Genomic DNA, 12,798 nt, shown 5'->3' with positions numbered 1-12,798 from the left:
ACGTACAGTAAAAATTTCTAACTAATCACTTTTAAACTTTCACAACATATAGACAGACAACAGCACAAAACACAGAGCAAACATAAGAACTTACTGTTTGACCTTTCAGCTTTCTTCTTGAATTCTTAAACAAAAGAAGTGAACAAAAATCCTCAGTCAATAAAATAAAAAGTATTACGCAAAAACAAAAAAAAATAACTTCTTGAAATTTACCTAAATGTTTAATACACAATATTATTTACGCACTTTTCAATATCCTACTTCAGTTTGATGCCTATCAATTTGTCAAAATTTATTTAATTTAGAATTAAGCAATATACAATAATTCCTAATTAATTTATTAATCTTTTAAGAGGAAAGAAATTTAAAACAATAACAATAAGCCAAGCCTTGTTTTCACTAAAAATTTCAATACAAAAAAATTGTTTTTCAAATTTTAACACTATTCTGTAGACTTGACACAGTATTCTCATTCATAAAAACTAAAGAAAGTTTCAAGTAAAATTAATTTAATTCTAGAGATAATCAATTTTACTGCAGTAATTTTTTTTATTGTTTCAATTATTCTTTAATTTCCTTTAATACTATTCTTCAAATCAAATTAATTATGATCATTATTGCAAACTCCCTAACTCATAAACATTAGGTATATCTGAAATTTTCTTATTCAATTATGTAAGTATCGTTCTTCTAATTTTCATTTCTTAATGTAACATCTGCAACAAACATAGTATCAACAATTCCAAGTATAATTTTGAAAAAGTTGGTAAATTTTTCACGAATAACCTTCCCTCATAAAAAATCAAGTTAAAATCAGCATGGAACCAAACAAATGCAAATAAGCCTGAAACTTTGCATTATGAAACTTTGTCATTAAGCTTTTCATCAACACCTTACCTTGAAACTTACTGGATAACTAACTGCATTGGATTTAAAACAAATGGAAACTAAGTATCAAAAAACAAGTAACCCGTAACAATAAATTCAATTGTTTTCAGAATTATACTTGGGTTTGAACCTCCTGTCCCTATTTTAAGTCAAGTTTATCCAGCACAACCTTACTAAATATAAATAGCCCACAAAATTAACATAGCATCCACTTTTGGAAATCGCTGCAATTTTAAAAATTACCTTATGCTTGGGCATGATCATGCATTAATGATTTCATATAGCTGCTCTCTCCTTTGAAAGTTCTCCACAGAAATGCAAACAGCCCAACTAACACATTCGCAGAAAACAATACACATTTGCACCACCAATCCCACGACACAGAAGGCCGGCACTCGTGAGTAAGAGGTCAAGGGAGATGGTCCCTGTGATGTACCCTTGGAATTAAGGCAGATGGTTGAGAAACCCATGACAGATCTGGAGTCCCCTGTCACTCTTGTGAGAATCACACCTTGCTACATATGTGTCTGTTAGAGCAGGCCCTAAGAGAAATAAAATCAAGGACTTGCATCATCTATACTATAATAAAACTGTAGAACCGTCATGTCTGTACATTGAAAATATTTAGCAAAAACTGATTGCGGGTGATGTAGGGAGTGTAACAGAATACAATGACTATTGTCAATAACTTTTGTCTGTTTGTCTGTCTAAGATTGGCATCCCAATTTTGCTGATGCATAGCTTCGATGCACCAATATTGTGCAATCAATAGGACTTTAAAATTAAAATCAAAATTTGCCATTTTTCAAGTCTATGTACTACAGACTTGAAACTTGGTAGTGATGTTCCTTATATCACAATGTGTTTAGCCCGGGAAATGCTGGGTTCTTGAGCAAGTCATTAATAAATGATTTTACTAACAAAAATGATATTTTGTATTTGAGAAGACTTAACGTGTAGAGTTCAATTCAATTTTTTACAAAAGCAGTTAATCCATTCACGCACAAGTAGGCAGAGTCTGCCCTGATTGGCTGGCCATGGGAGTCCACAGGGTGGCTGAAGGGAGAATAGAGTTCTCTTGCGGCGTTTCGCCGGGTGCACATGTTGCAGGAAGACAGAGTCTGGTGTTGTGGAGCAACATGAGCTCTCAAGCATAAATTAATTCATCACCACGGAAAACTGTGACGGCCCACGCACAAGGGTGGACACTCGCTGTTGTTTTGACCCATTAAAATTCTGATTCAGTTAACTAGTCAGAATTTTCGACCACTAACTGTGTGTCTGAAAAGACACATCCGGAAAGTTCTTGGAGCAAATAATAGTAATTGGTATACTTACAGGTATTCTGAGACAAACCGCAGTTACTGGGAAAAAAAATTAATATGTACATCCAACAACCGAGACATGCTTTGTAAAATGTTTTATTGCTTGCTCAATGTTTTATTACCATAATTACCAGCGTATAAGACAAGAATTTTTTTGCAAAATTCAAGATCTTAATACGCTTATCTTATGACAGGTCATGTTATGTGAAACTACTTAATGCCACAGTTGCATGGAGTTCGCACACTCCAAGTTGCTTATGCTGCTGTTGTATGCAGGAGTGTGGAAATGACCATTTTTATAAACAATTGACTAGCTTGAGGTTGTTTTTACTTTTGTACTCACACTTAAAAACATTTACCTGGTGTTGCTCTGTATCTGTCATGGTTTACTTTATGATAACTATTATCACCTCCTATACATCATAATTTAAGAACAGAGTTGTTTCATCTACTGCTGGTTAACAAGTTCCACACACATACACACACACACACACACACACACACTCACTCTCTCTCTCTTCCCCTCATATTTCTGCTACAGCACAGTGGGCAAAAACAATTACTAGCCTTTTCCGTCCTCACCACCTATATATCTTGGCTGTCAAGTTCTATATTCTTACCTGAGAGAGCAAAACTAAATAAAGTGTTTAGTTTACTGCTTATATACACTGATATACTTTCCTTCTAAATGCCCCCAAAAAAGTTGAGACTGCACATGGACAAGAAAGGTTGTGCTACATCCATGCCCAAGATCAAGTGGCCTCACGTCTTATATGAAGGTGCAAATTTACTTTACATTTTTCAATAATGAAAAGCTGACCTAGTTTCATATGCAGTGTCATCTAACTACAAATGCCACAAACTACTGTAATTTTCTACCATTTCTCCAAGAGCTAGCTGGCCATAAAGATAATCAAGGAGGTGCATTACAACTTTTGACATGCCTAATTGATGGTAGTACACAATTTAAATCAAATTAAAATTACTGGGAATCATTAAAATTTCTGTTTTATGTTACAGGTGAAATTATTAAGTGGTGTATATGCCCACTGCCATTTGGAGTCAATAATTTCAGTAGGTAGACATATAATGTCTCCAAATATTATTATATCTCTCATTCTTACTAAAGTAACTTAGCTTGTGCAGATCAACAAAAACAGTATGTTACATTAATATGTATCCATGCTCTGCTGAATTATGTTATTCTTTTAAAAGGTGCAAAGACAAATTTCACAAATTTGAATATGGATAAACAATTTTCTCATTGTTATTAATTAGCAATGGATTGCAACTTGCCATATGATGTTTTCCTTAATCATGTACTGTAAACCTAAGTTCATACGACTTATAACTTTTTAAAGTATTTTTCAAATGGGAGGATTAAAAGGTTTACATTCTCCTTCAATGGTCATGTTGTAAGTCAAAATAGAGAGCACTTACATGAAATCCAATTTAGCTTCACACAATATGATACCAATACAAAATAAAGCATTTGAAACAAATCTTTTGATTTGATTTTCATAAGTATAATAAAACTGCCATGAAAGATGGCATTCAAAATCTTTGAATTATATACATAAACACATTAGCTACAGCAGAATAAAAATGAAAGTACACATTAAAAGCCAGTAACATTAAAATTGGTAAATAAAAAAAATACATTAATTTTAAAGTTTTATTTTAAAGGAACAATAAAAACAGAATTAATTTACAGACACCAACAGCATTAATTACCAGCAAGCAGGAATGTTAAGAGTAATGTTACAAAGAGATGGTCATTAGCAACACCTCAAGTAGAGACCAGCCATGTTATTTTCGGCGCGACCACCGAGCAGCCAATGAGAGAGAGAAAGAGAGAGAGAGACAGAGGAGCTGTAAAGTATGTACGTAACGTAAGACTGCGTACATGTTTTCGAGAGGCCACCTCCATTCCTGGCTGGTGACAGATCTGCACCAGGTGGTCTAGCTGATAGAGCAGCTTTTTGCTAGTGCTATGAACCTGCGCACACCCAACAAACAACCAGCACCACATTAATACAACAGCCCAGCCACGGCCAGAACATACATCCTCCAACATGCGACTGTACGGGACACCCAACACCCCTGCCCTGCTCACCAACTTAACACCAACTACACTCTGTGATCACCTACAAACAGTAACATGCACTTTGTTGTTGTGCAATATGCTCTGCGAGCATAACTATCTCGCTCTTAAAGAAGAAGAGTCCGGGTTACTGTAATCTACTATTCTTTTAAACTGGGAAGAAAAGATACTTGTAGCCTCCCACATTTTTTTTTTTTTACACATTTACATGCAGACTACACAGTGTTAAGTATTTTTATTTAACTCAACAACAGAATGTTTTGGAATGTTGCTGTCATACGATCACATGTTGGAGATTAGTTTAGTTAGGTTACTCCCAAGTAACTCATTCCCTGTAAAATAACTCCGCTAACCCACATTTATTTACGCTTCTAGTGCCTTCCTAAATTTTACTAGCATTTTTTAAGGTGAAAAAATATTAGTGTATTGTGCAAAGGGATGAAAATAATTAAAGCACGTTCATACACTAAATTAACACCCAGCATCTTAACACCAGGAAAAAACCCAGAAATATCACAATTAATTCAGATTTGGTCATTTAATTCTTTTCCAGCGCACAATGCCCAAAACATGACCATAATATGTTTAATGTAACTTTCAAAGATTTTCATTGATAGTGTGATGAAATTGCAGTTAAAATATTTAACTAGTTTTAAGTCGCAAGGGATTTATTATTTAATTTTGCATTACACAAAGAAATGAATACAAATTTTTCCAAAATTTAGAAGAAATACTAAAAGTCATGACCAAAATCCCCACTCATAAACCCAATGAAAAATTAAATTATACCACACATCTGCACAGGCACAAAACATGAAATTTTTTTTTTTTGGGGAATGAGTTACTTCCAGAACAAACACCAAATAAAACACTTAAAACAACCAAAGCATAGAAAAGAAGAATAACTTAAATAAAAAAAATTAACATAAAATCATACATTTTTGTTGGTAACATTATCATTTGCGGTATTTGATGTCGGAGTGCGACACTGAGACGACTGAACCAACAGGTCCAGTCCATTGAGCAAAGCTTGGTAAGAATTGTACACCTGTAAAACATCAGACACTTGCATTACTGATCGCTAGGCATCACTCACGGCCACTACATGACAAAAGTGAGCGATGCATACACTACAGTCTGTTCTGGCTCTCCAGCAACTGCCATCTACTGGTTCCGATCCCGATACTGATGCAGCGCAGTGTTCGTCAACAACACGACTAGCACGTCTCACAGCATGCACACAACGCGTCAACACAGCCGAGCAATACTAAATAGTACATTACAATTCTCACAATGAAACTACTCAACCCAATTCTTTAACCCTTGACAGTAAGTCACAATGAAAAGCACACGCATACACACACACACACACACACCTACAAATCAATCACAAACATGGACAAAAACATATGGATCACTCAACAGGAAGAAATTACATGGACAAGAAAAAGCAACAGTCTTTAGAACAAATATATTACGTCACTACAGTAACTTTACGATTTTCTTCTACATCACAAGCAAAGTAGATAACTTTCTCCTATAAACGCTACCACTTTCTCCTAAAATCAAAGTGTTAACATGCTTTAACATAGAAAAGTATAAAAATTCTAATCTTGCTTACAAAGTTGTTGCTTTCAAAATATAAAGTTATATAATACTATGCCACAGATAACAAGCAATTTTTAATGTTAAATATCTTGGACAAAATATCTACTGTCAGTTAAAATGTATTTGGTGTGGTGTCAACCAATCTGGTTACCAACAAAAGTTTTATCCACAACTATGCACAAAATAATATGGTGCTCTGTATGAGAGTTGATAGTATGTAACAACATAAAAATTTAAAAGAAAATTCAGATGCAGGTACATTCCCCACGTATTTGAAAGTAGTTTAGATCCTTATTTTAGGCTGCTCAAGGGCCTAAATAAAATTTAAAAAAATGAGTGTGTATACTTATGAACGTGCATCACTTACTTGGCATAGCAAAATCTAACTAACTTTGCATGCAAATAATTAATATAAATAAAATAATACAAGGACTGGAGTGATATTATAAATACGGTTGGTAAATTATAGATTAAATCAAATTAAAAATTCCGTAAGTGGGCATATCATAGACAATTGACTCAGGAAGTTGCACCTAATGCCGATAGAGGGCAGATAATGTTAAATGTGATCTCGACAATTGTATTATAATTTGTTGTGCTTGTTGACAGCTAAACCTAGAGTGTAACTTTATGTTAGCTATTTGGACTAAGCAGGTGTGTTTACCAAGTGATGAACTGTTCCCCTGATGATTATTTACAGTTACTCTTATGTGTGTGTACTGAAAAATTGTAAAATACTTTGGTATACATTATCATGGCAATATGATAAATTGTGACAATTGCCTTCTTCATTTTAAGTTCTAAAAAAACACATTGGTGCGTGGTCGCCACGCGCATCAGAAGCACAAATTAACACATAAAAGGGATAGGAAATATTTAGGGTACTCGAATATTTTAAAACACTTATAATCATGCGTTGAAAGTAGACTTTTACCAATGTCTGTCCATCTATTCAATGGAATCTTAAGAACGAATCAATGGGTTTATGATAGCTACAAAAATTATTAATAACCCTATTGGAAATGTCTATACATTGTAGTCGTCCAGGTCTGCACCCCACAGAGCCCGATGTCACCGCCCTCATCCCCCCCCCCCTCTCATAACTATCCTGGACTTGAATCTCCCATCAGCGACCACGTTTGAATAGTGCGCCACGGACTACCGCAAGAGGGAACATGTAGAGTCAGTGCCCCGTCCCTGTAAATATTAATTTAACATTTTTAACTTTTATCTTTTGCTTTCCTTACAGTGTACATGTTGTCCGGACCACTTAAACAATATAATAGTAATTGTAATGGAATTAAATATTGACACGGATCCGGACTCGCCAAAGGCCAACACATTGTATTTTTCTCTGTAAATTATGATACGTAAATTCATTATACGTTTTTGTGGCGGAGATGCTTATGTAAAAAATTTAAGTTTAATAACTGATTAAACATAAATATGTTAACAGCACAAATTGGAATCGTTAACGGTACTCACAGTTTTGCGTGAGGGTGCTGATCAACTATCTTGGCGGCCATATCTCTCCCCAGTCGCTCATCACCGCTACCCGAGGTAAGACGATCTCAGAAATCCGTGAACTTCAACTTTACTTTCATTGATCTGTTCATTCTGTCGCTTTATTATTCTAAATCCTCTTCATCTTTCCCGGAGCTTATCTCAAAGGCGTGACTGCTCCATTAATTTAAATAGTAATCCGCATGGCGGAACTTGGACATCGCAGTGAATTAGTTCACCAGGCCACAAGGTGGCCCTGTGCCAGATGTGCCATTGGGTGTTTGATGCGCTTTACTTATGTGTTTTATTGTAACCGCTGTACAAGAGATGTGTGGCGCCGTGGCATATAATAAATCTTGTGCATCGAACTTAGTGTTTTCGTCTGTGGCTCCCACGTGTCAAACACCTACTGCATTCCGGAATGCGGGACGCCCTAAGAGCCCACTGCGTTTCTCAGAGCGCGGGCAGGGTCCAGGTAATTTCGGTGCTGTCACGACCCCAGATCAAGAGTCTCTACCGGGTCCATGCTCCCATGCACGGTGACACCCATTAATTAAACACGTAATTGCCGACGAACCACCCGGTTACGTCAACACGTTGTCACAATTTTAATGCAAACACCAAATCCAACCTCCAAGTTAAGAGTTTAGAGTTGCGAAAGTATGCAAAAGTATGAGAAAGTACGTAAACTCTTACAAAAAGTATTTGAAGCAAGTGAAATGACACGCTGTCGCAGCCATCAGTAACCGGTATCAATAAACCCGCGCCATCATTGCATCATTGAGCTATTACTTACCGGCTATCTCTCTTTTTTTTCCCCCTCCACGGCAGCATTAGAAAGCAACGCAAACGTTAAACGCGAGAACCTCATATAAGAAGTACAACTTCAATAAACTATGAATATATTAACTATGCTCGAGATTTAATGATATTTTCCTTGCATTAATATTTTTTTGGTAATGCTACTTCAATATCAATACATAAAGTTAACCCAAATCAAAATGTAAAGCTGTCAACTAACTGAAAAGACACTCATGCAAGAGGAAAAAAAATTATGAATACAAAATCTTACCTCAAAAACTTGAAATATAATTTCTCACAACATAATTATAATCAGTTCAACTGCAGGAAAACAGAGCTGTGAAATACTTAAACATACAACATGCATCCAAATGAAACAAACGTGCAATATATAGTCCAATATATGTGCAAAAGTAAAAATGTTTGCCAATTCAATTTAAAACAAAACATTACATAATCTTTTAGAGTCAGTGCTTGTAGCAAGGAAACAAGCATAACCTGGTCTACAAGGCACCAGTTATCTAAGGTCAATAATGTAACATCTAGGACTTAAATCTCTTAAGAATTTTTTATATATAAAAAAAAAGGTACTCCTACTGTTCTGTTTGGGTGCTGACAACTCATCAAGAATCTTCCATCACGTTCTCACAGGCCAGAAACAAATCCTGGAGAGGAATAATGGCTCTATTTGATCAATGGATGATCCAGAATTTCGTGAAGGATTTGGTGTGGGAAGAGGACGAAACCTTGTCCAAAAACTAATGTGTTCCCAATTTTTGACAAGTATGTGTTCCACGAGCACAAATCTGTAGGATTTGTAGGGGAGGAGACGAGGAAGACACTGAAATCACAAGGAGAGGGGAGGTGAAAGTTATGCGCTTAAGGTTTAACCGACACATATCATCTTTGAATAGGGTGATTTTTATGTTGTATACAACCCACATTTTGGCCTATATGCATGCAATATGCAAGAAACTTTAAATAAACTGAAATTTTCCATAAAAACATTGTTTAGGCATTTACGTTTATCACGATTTTGCAAGCACAAGCAAGCGTCTCAGTGTGGAGCTGCTTGATTCCAGGGAAGCAAATTCCCAATTTTTTGATTAACGATTAAATCAGGTAACTCTGGGGCCAATTTAAAATACAGGTAATTTTAAACATTATAAAACAATAGTCACCAATAGTGTTTAACATTAAAAGGTAAACATTAAGTAAATATTAAATTACACAGTATAGCACAGAGACTTAAAAGAGACGAAACTTACAGTTATGTCTAAGAGCCTGAATCTAACTAACAACACATCATCTGCAAATAGTTACTAGGCACACAAAAAAGAAAAGCAATACCTAAGGACAAATAATTATCAATGAGCAGCATCAGGATCAGGGATCGGTGACCAGCGATGGCACAGCGAACAATGACGCTAGCAATGGCTACCCAAGGCAATGCGCATAATGACAGAGGGTAAAAACACCTGGTGCAACAACAAGCGAAGCACCGTTACTGAGAACCACGGGCTAACGGAAGGTGCAAACTGATAATGTGCAATACACTCACAATGGACACACTACGTGCCCTTATCATACCCTACACTAACAAACAAAATAATAATAATAATATAGTAAAAAAATAAGCCATAATTTGCCTACGGTGTACTATTTGGCTTGAAATAAAAGTTAACACACATATAACATAAATAGGGTGATCATCAGCTTGCCTGTGATAATTTTCCATCGGGAACCATACAGTCCTACAATTACATACAAATAACAACTAGTTACAATGCTGGCACAGAACACAGGGAGACACTACACAGCATTTAGCACAACATCAACTGGAAACAACCTTTTGCCAGCCACACCATGATGAAGTCAAATGAGTTATGAACCTAACACATCCTCTCTCTAAAATAAAGCACGAGTAAGTTATTTCAACAAACATCTATATGAACTGGGCCAAAATTTCAAATATTATGCCATATAAAATCAATTTGGCAATGCAAGACTTCAAAAAAGTCATGTTTTGCTAATGACACAAACTTGTCAAAATGTTATAATACAAGAGTTAAATTAATTGCCTTTAAATGAATACCAATTTTTGGTTAGGCTCTGTGTACAACAATCGTTATTTGGACATAATTATAATTATTACGAAATTCTAATACAAAGCAATTATACAGAATGTAATATAGGTTTATAAGTTCTGCATATATAACCACTACTTGAGAAGTATTTTTTTTTTAAACTTTCAAATACTTTACTGGATAAGTGCTAAAAACCATATTTAATCATACATTCAGCATATTATAATCTATATTTTCAAACACAAACTAATAATTTAATAGAGTATACAAATTATCATGCAAACTCAATCTTATTACCTAGTTATATTTTGAAACTAGCTCCAATATTCAATGCAAACAATGCCATTACTACTGTATTCCTAAAAAAACATTTAAGAAATTACTTTTTGAAACCACTTATATTTTATGAAAACACAGAGAACTGGAAATATTTTAACAACCATGGAAATTTTAGAATACATTAATAATATGCTTTATCTGTTACAATTCATGCCCAATCAATCACTGCAAAATACTTCAGGATCAATAAAGAACTAAAAACCCTACAAACATGTCTCGACTTTGGGTCCAACATTTCCCAGCACTGATTCACTCCAGTGATTTTTTCTTAGTGATGACTAAACAATGAGTCTGCAATAAACAGCGAACTCCCAAACAAAAGTATGAACTGGAACTGCTATTAAAAAAATAGCAGTGACTGAAATAGCAGCTTTAAGCTAAAAGTGATAATTTATAAAATTAGAAAAAATGTTACAGCAATAATGCAGAGCATCTTAAAGATAAACCATAACACAAAAAAAAATTCAAATATATCAAACACAAACTCATCAGCAAACAGCTTTTGATCAGTTAAACTATAAATTTAATAATCCTGTTTCTGTTGGTTAGTCAATTTTTTTTCTATCCAGCCAAATTCCATTCTGTGTAGTTGAACCAAGGGACGAGTTTTCCCAATGCCCGGGTTCACCAACGACTAGGTTTGTCCAATGCCCGCGGTCGCCCATCCAAGTATAGCCTATGTTCCAGGGTCCTCCAAAATTCCAGCATCGTTCAACATTCCAGGGTTCTCCACGACTGAGGTCGTTTTACGTCCCAGGTCATCCTATGTCCCAGATCGTCCTAAATTTTATGATAGTTTTCAGGGGTCTTCCAAAAATTTTAATCTAAGGGCCACTCTGACTCCTCCACTAAATCCTAGTGCCAAGATCTAGCTAGCTCATCATACCAACACACTCTAAAATTTGGCGGGGCAGATATTGGATACTAGTGGTGATTGCTAGCCGTAGTTCGGAGACCGCTGTTCTATGTCATATATTTTATATTCTAGGTTTCATTTCTTAATTATAGGTAACACATTTGATTGTTATAATCACTGGTTTAAAATTGTGAAGACCAATGACTTATGTCAATATAAGATTTTAAAAGTTTACCTAAAGGCAAACAGGAAAATACTTTCAACATGACCCTTGCCAATCTTCATAAGTAACAAACTCATTTTTGATCTCAAATTTCTCTCAACTCTCATCATTTGATAGCCAGCCAGTTTACCTTACATCAGGAACAAACCCAGCTGCAGTGTGAAAATAACGCAAGAACAGAATGTTACAATCACACAGCGATTTTCCACTTTTTTACTCAGTCTTGGCTGGTAAATATCTATATAGTATAGCACCTAAATTATTCAGTTTTTGCCTTTCTCGCAGGTAGATAAGTTGACACTTCCTATTAAATAGGGGTTGAGTTTTTTGTAGAAGCGAGATTATTCATTTTTATCCACTAAAGGGGCATGCAATGTTCGTACCTTCTTTCTGAAAATTCTAAGTGTGTTTAGAAAGCTTTCTTCAACTGTCAAGGGCATCAAAAGTGGTGCAACACTAAAGAGGAACAAGTATTTATGAAACTATTCAAGATTTCAGATGGTTTTTCTAAAATAATACGTATACATAACTGTATTTTTCAAAGAGGGAAAATAAAAAAAATTGTTCTTTGGTGATTGAGTGGTCAGCTCACTTTGTTGGGTCACCAAGGCAATCCTGGTTTGTTTCTGGACCCCAGATTTCTTGCCAGTGGGAAATATGGAAAATGTAGTGAGCCGGTATGGTTTTTCATTCCCAAAGCCTCTAGACTATTTGGATGTTATAAGGGTCACCACTAACTGAACAATCATCCTGATTATCACCATCATCCACATGAACTTATGAACTGGTTCTTACAATGACTGGGGCATCTTTATCTTCTTACACTCCTCAAAAATTATTTCCTATGCAAATAACCAGTCAAAATTTTTTTTCACCCAATCAACAGAAAATGTTTGCCAAATGAACAACCTAACCTATTGCTTTCACTACCACACACCAATCTTACTTCAAAACTCCCTGATAATAAAACATCCAATCAACATAGCAACCTAAAGTCTCACACCAAAAAAGATTATTAGTCATAAGCACAATAACATATTCCACACACAACGGCAGGTAACAAT

At 35.3% G+C, this 12,798-nt stretch overlaps 1 protein-coding gene across 9 annotated transcripts in view; it reads right to left on the bottom strand.

Moving 5' to 3' along the window:
* Positions 1-12,798, bottom strand: part of LOC134536834 (kalirin) — a 402,054-nt gene that overhangs the window by 320,234 nt on the left and 69,022 nt on the right. For 2 of the 9 annotated variants that reach the window (XM_063376828.1, XM_063376829.1), the window contains exons 11-13: positions 5,255-5,365; positions 4,120-4,212; positions 95-124 (exon numbers count right to left, since the gene is read on the bottom strand). The exons of 1 other annotated variant lie outside the window; for it this stretch is intronic. In XM_063376828.1, coding sequence (XP_063232898.1) covers positions 95-124; positions 4,120-4,212; positions 5,255-5,365 — 234 coding nt within the window. The remainder of the gene's footprint in view (positions 1-94; positions 125-4,119; positions 4,213-5,254; positions 5,366-12,798) is intronic. 6 more of the 9 variants (XM_063376830.1, XM_063376831.1, XM_063376832.1 and 3 more) reach the window with 6 other exon arrangements.

This window comes from Bacillus rossius, chromosome 11, assembly GCF_032445375.1.
Source record: "Bacillus rossius redtenbacheri isolate Brsri chromosome 11, Brsri_v3, whole genome shotgun sequence".
Taxonomy (NCBI): Eukaryota; Metazoa; Arthropoda; class Insecta; order Phasmatodea; family Bacillidae; genus Bacillus; species Bacillus rossius.
This window is presented reverse-complemented; position numbering and strand designations above follow the sequence as displayed.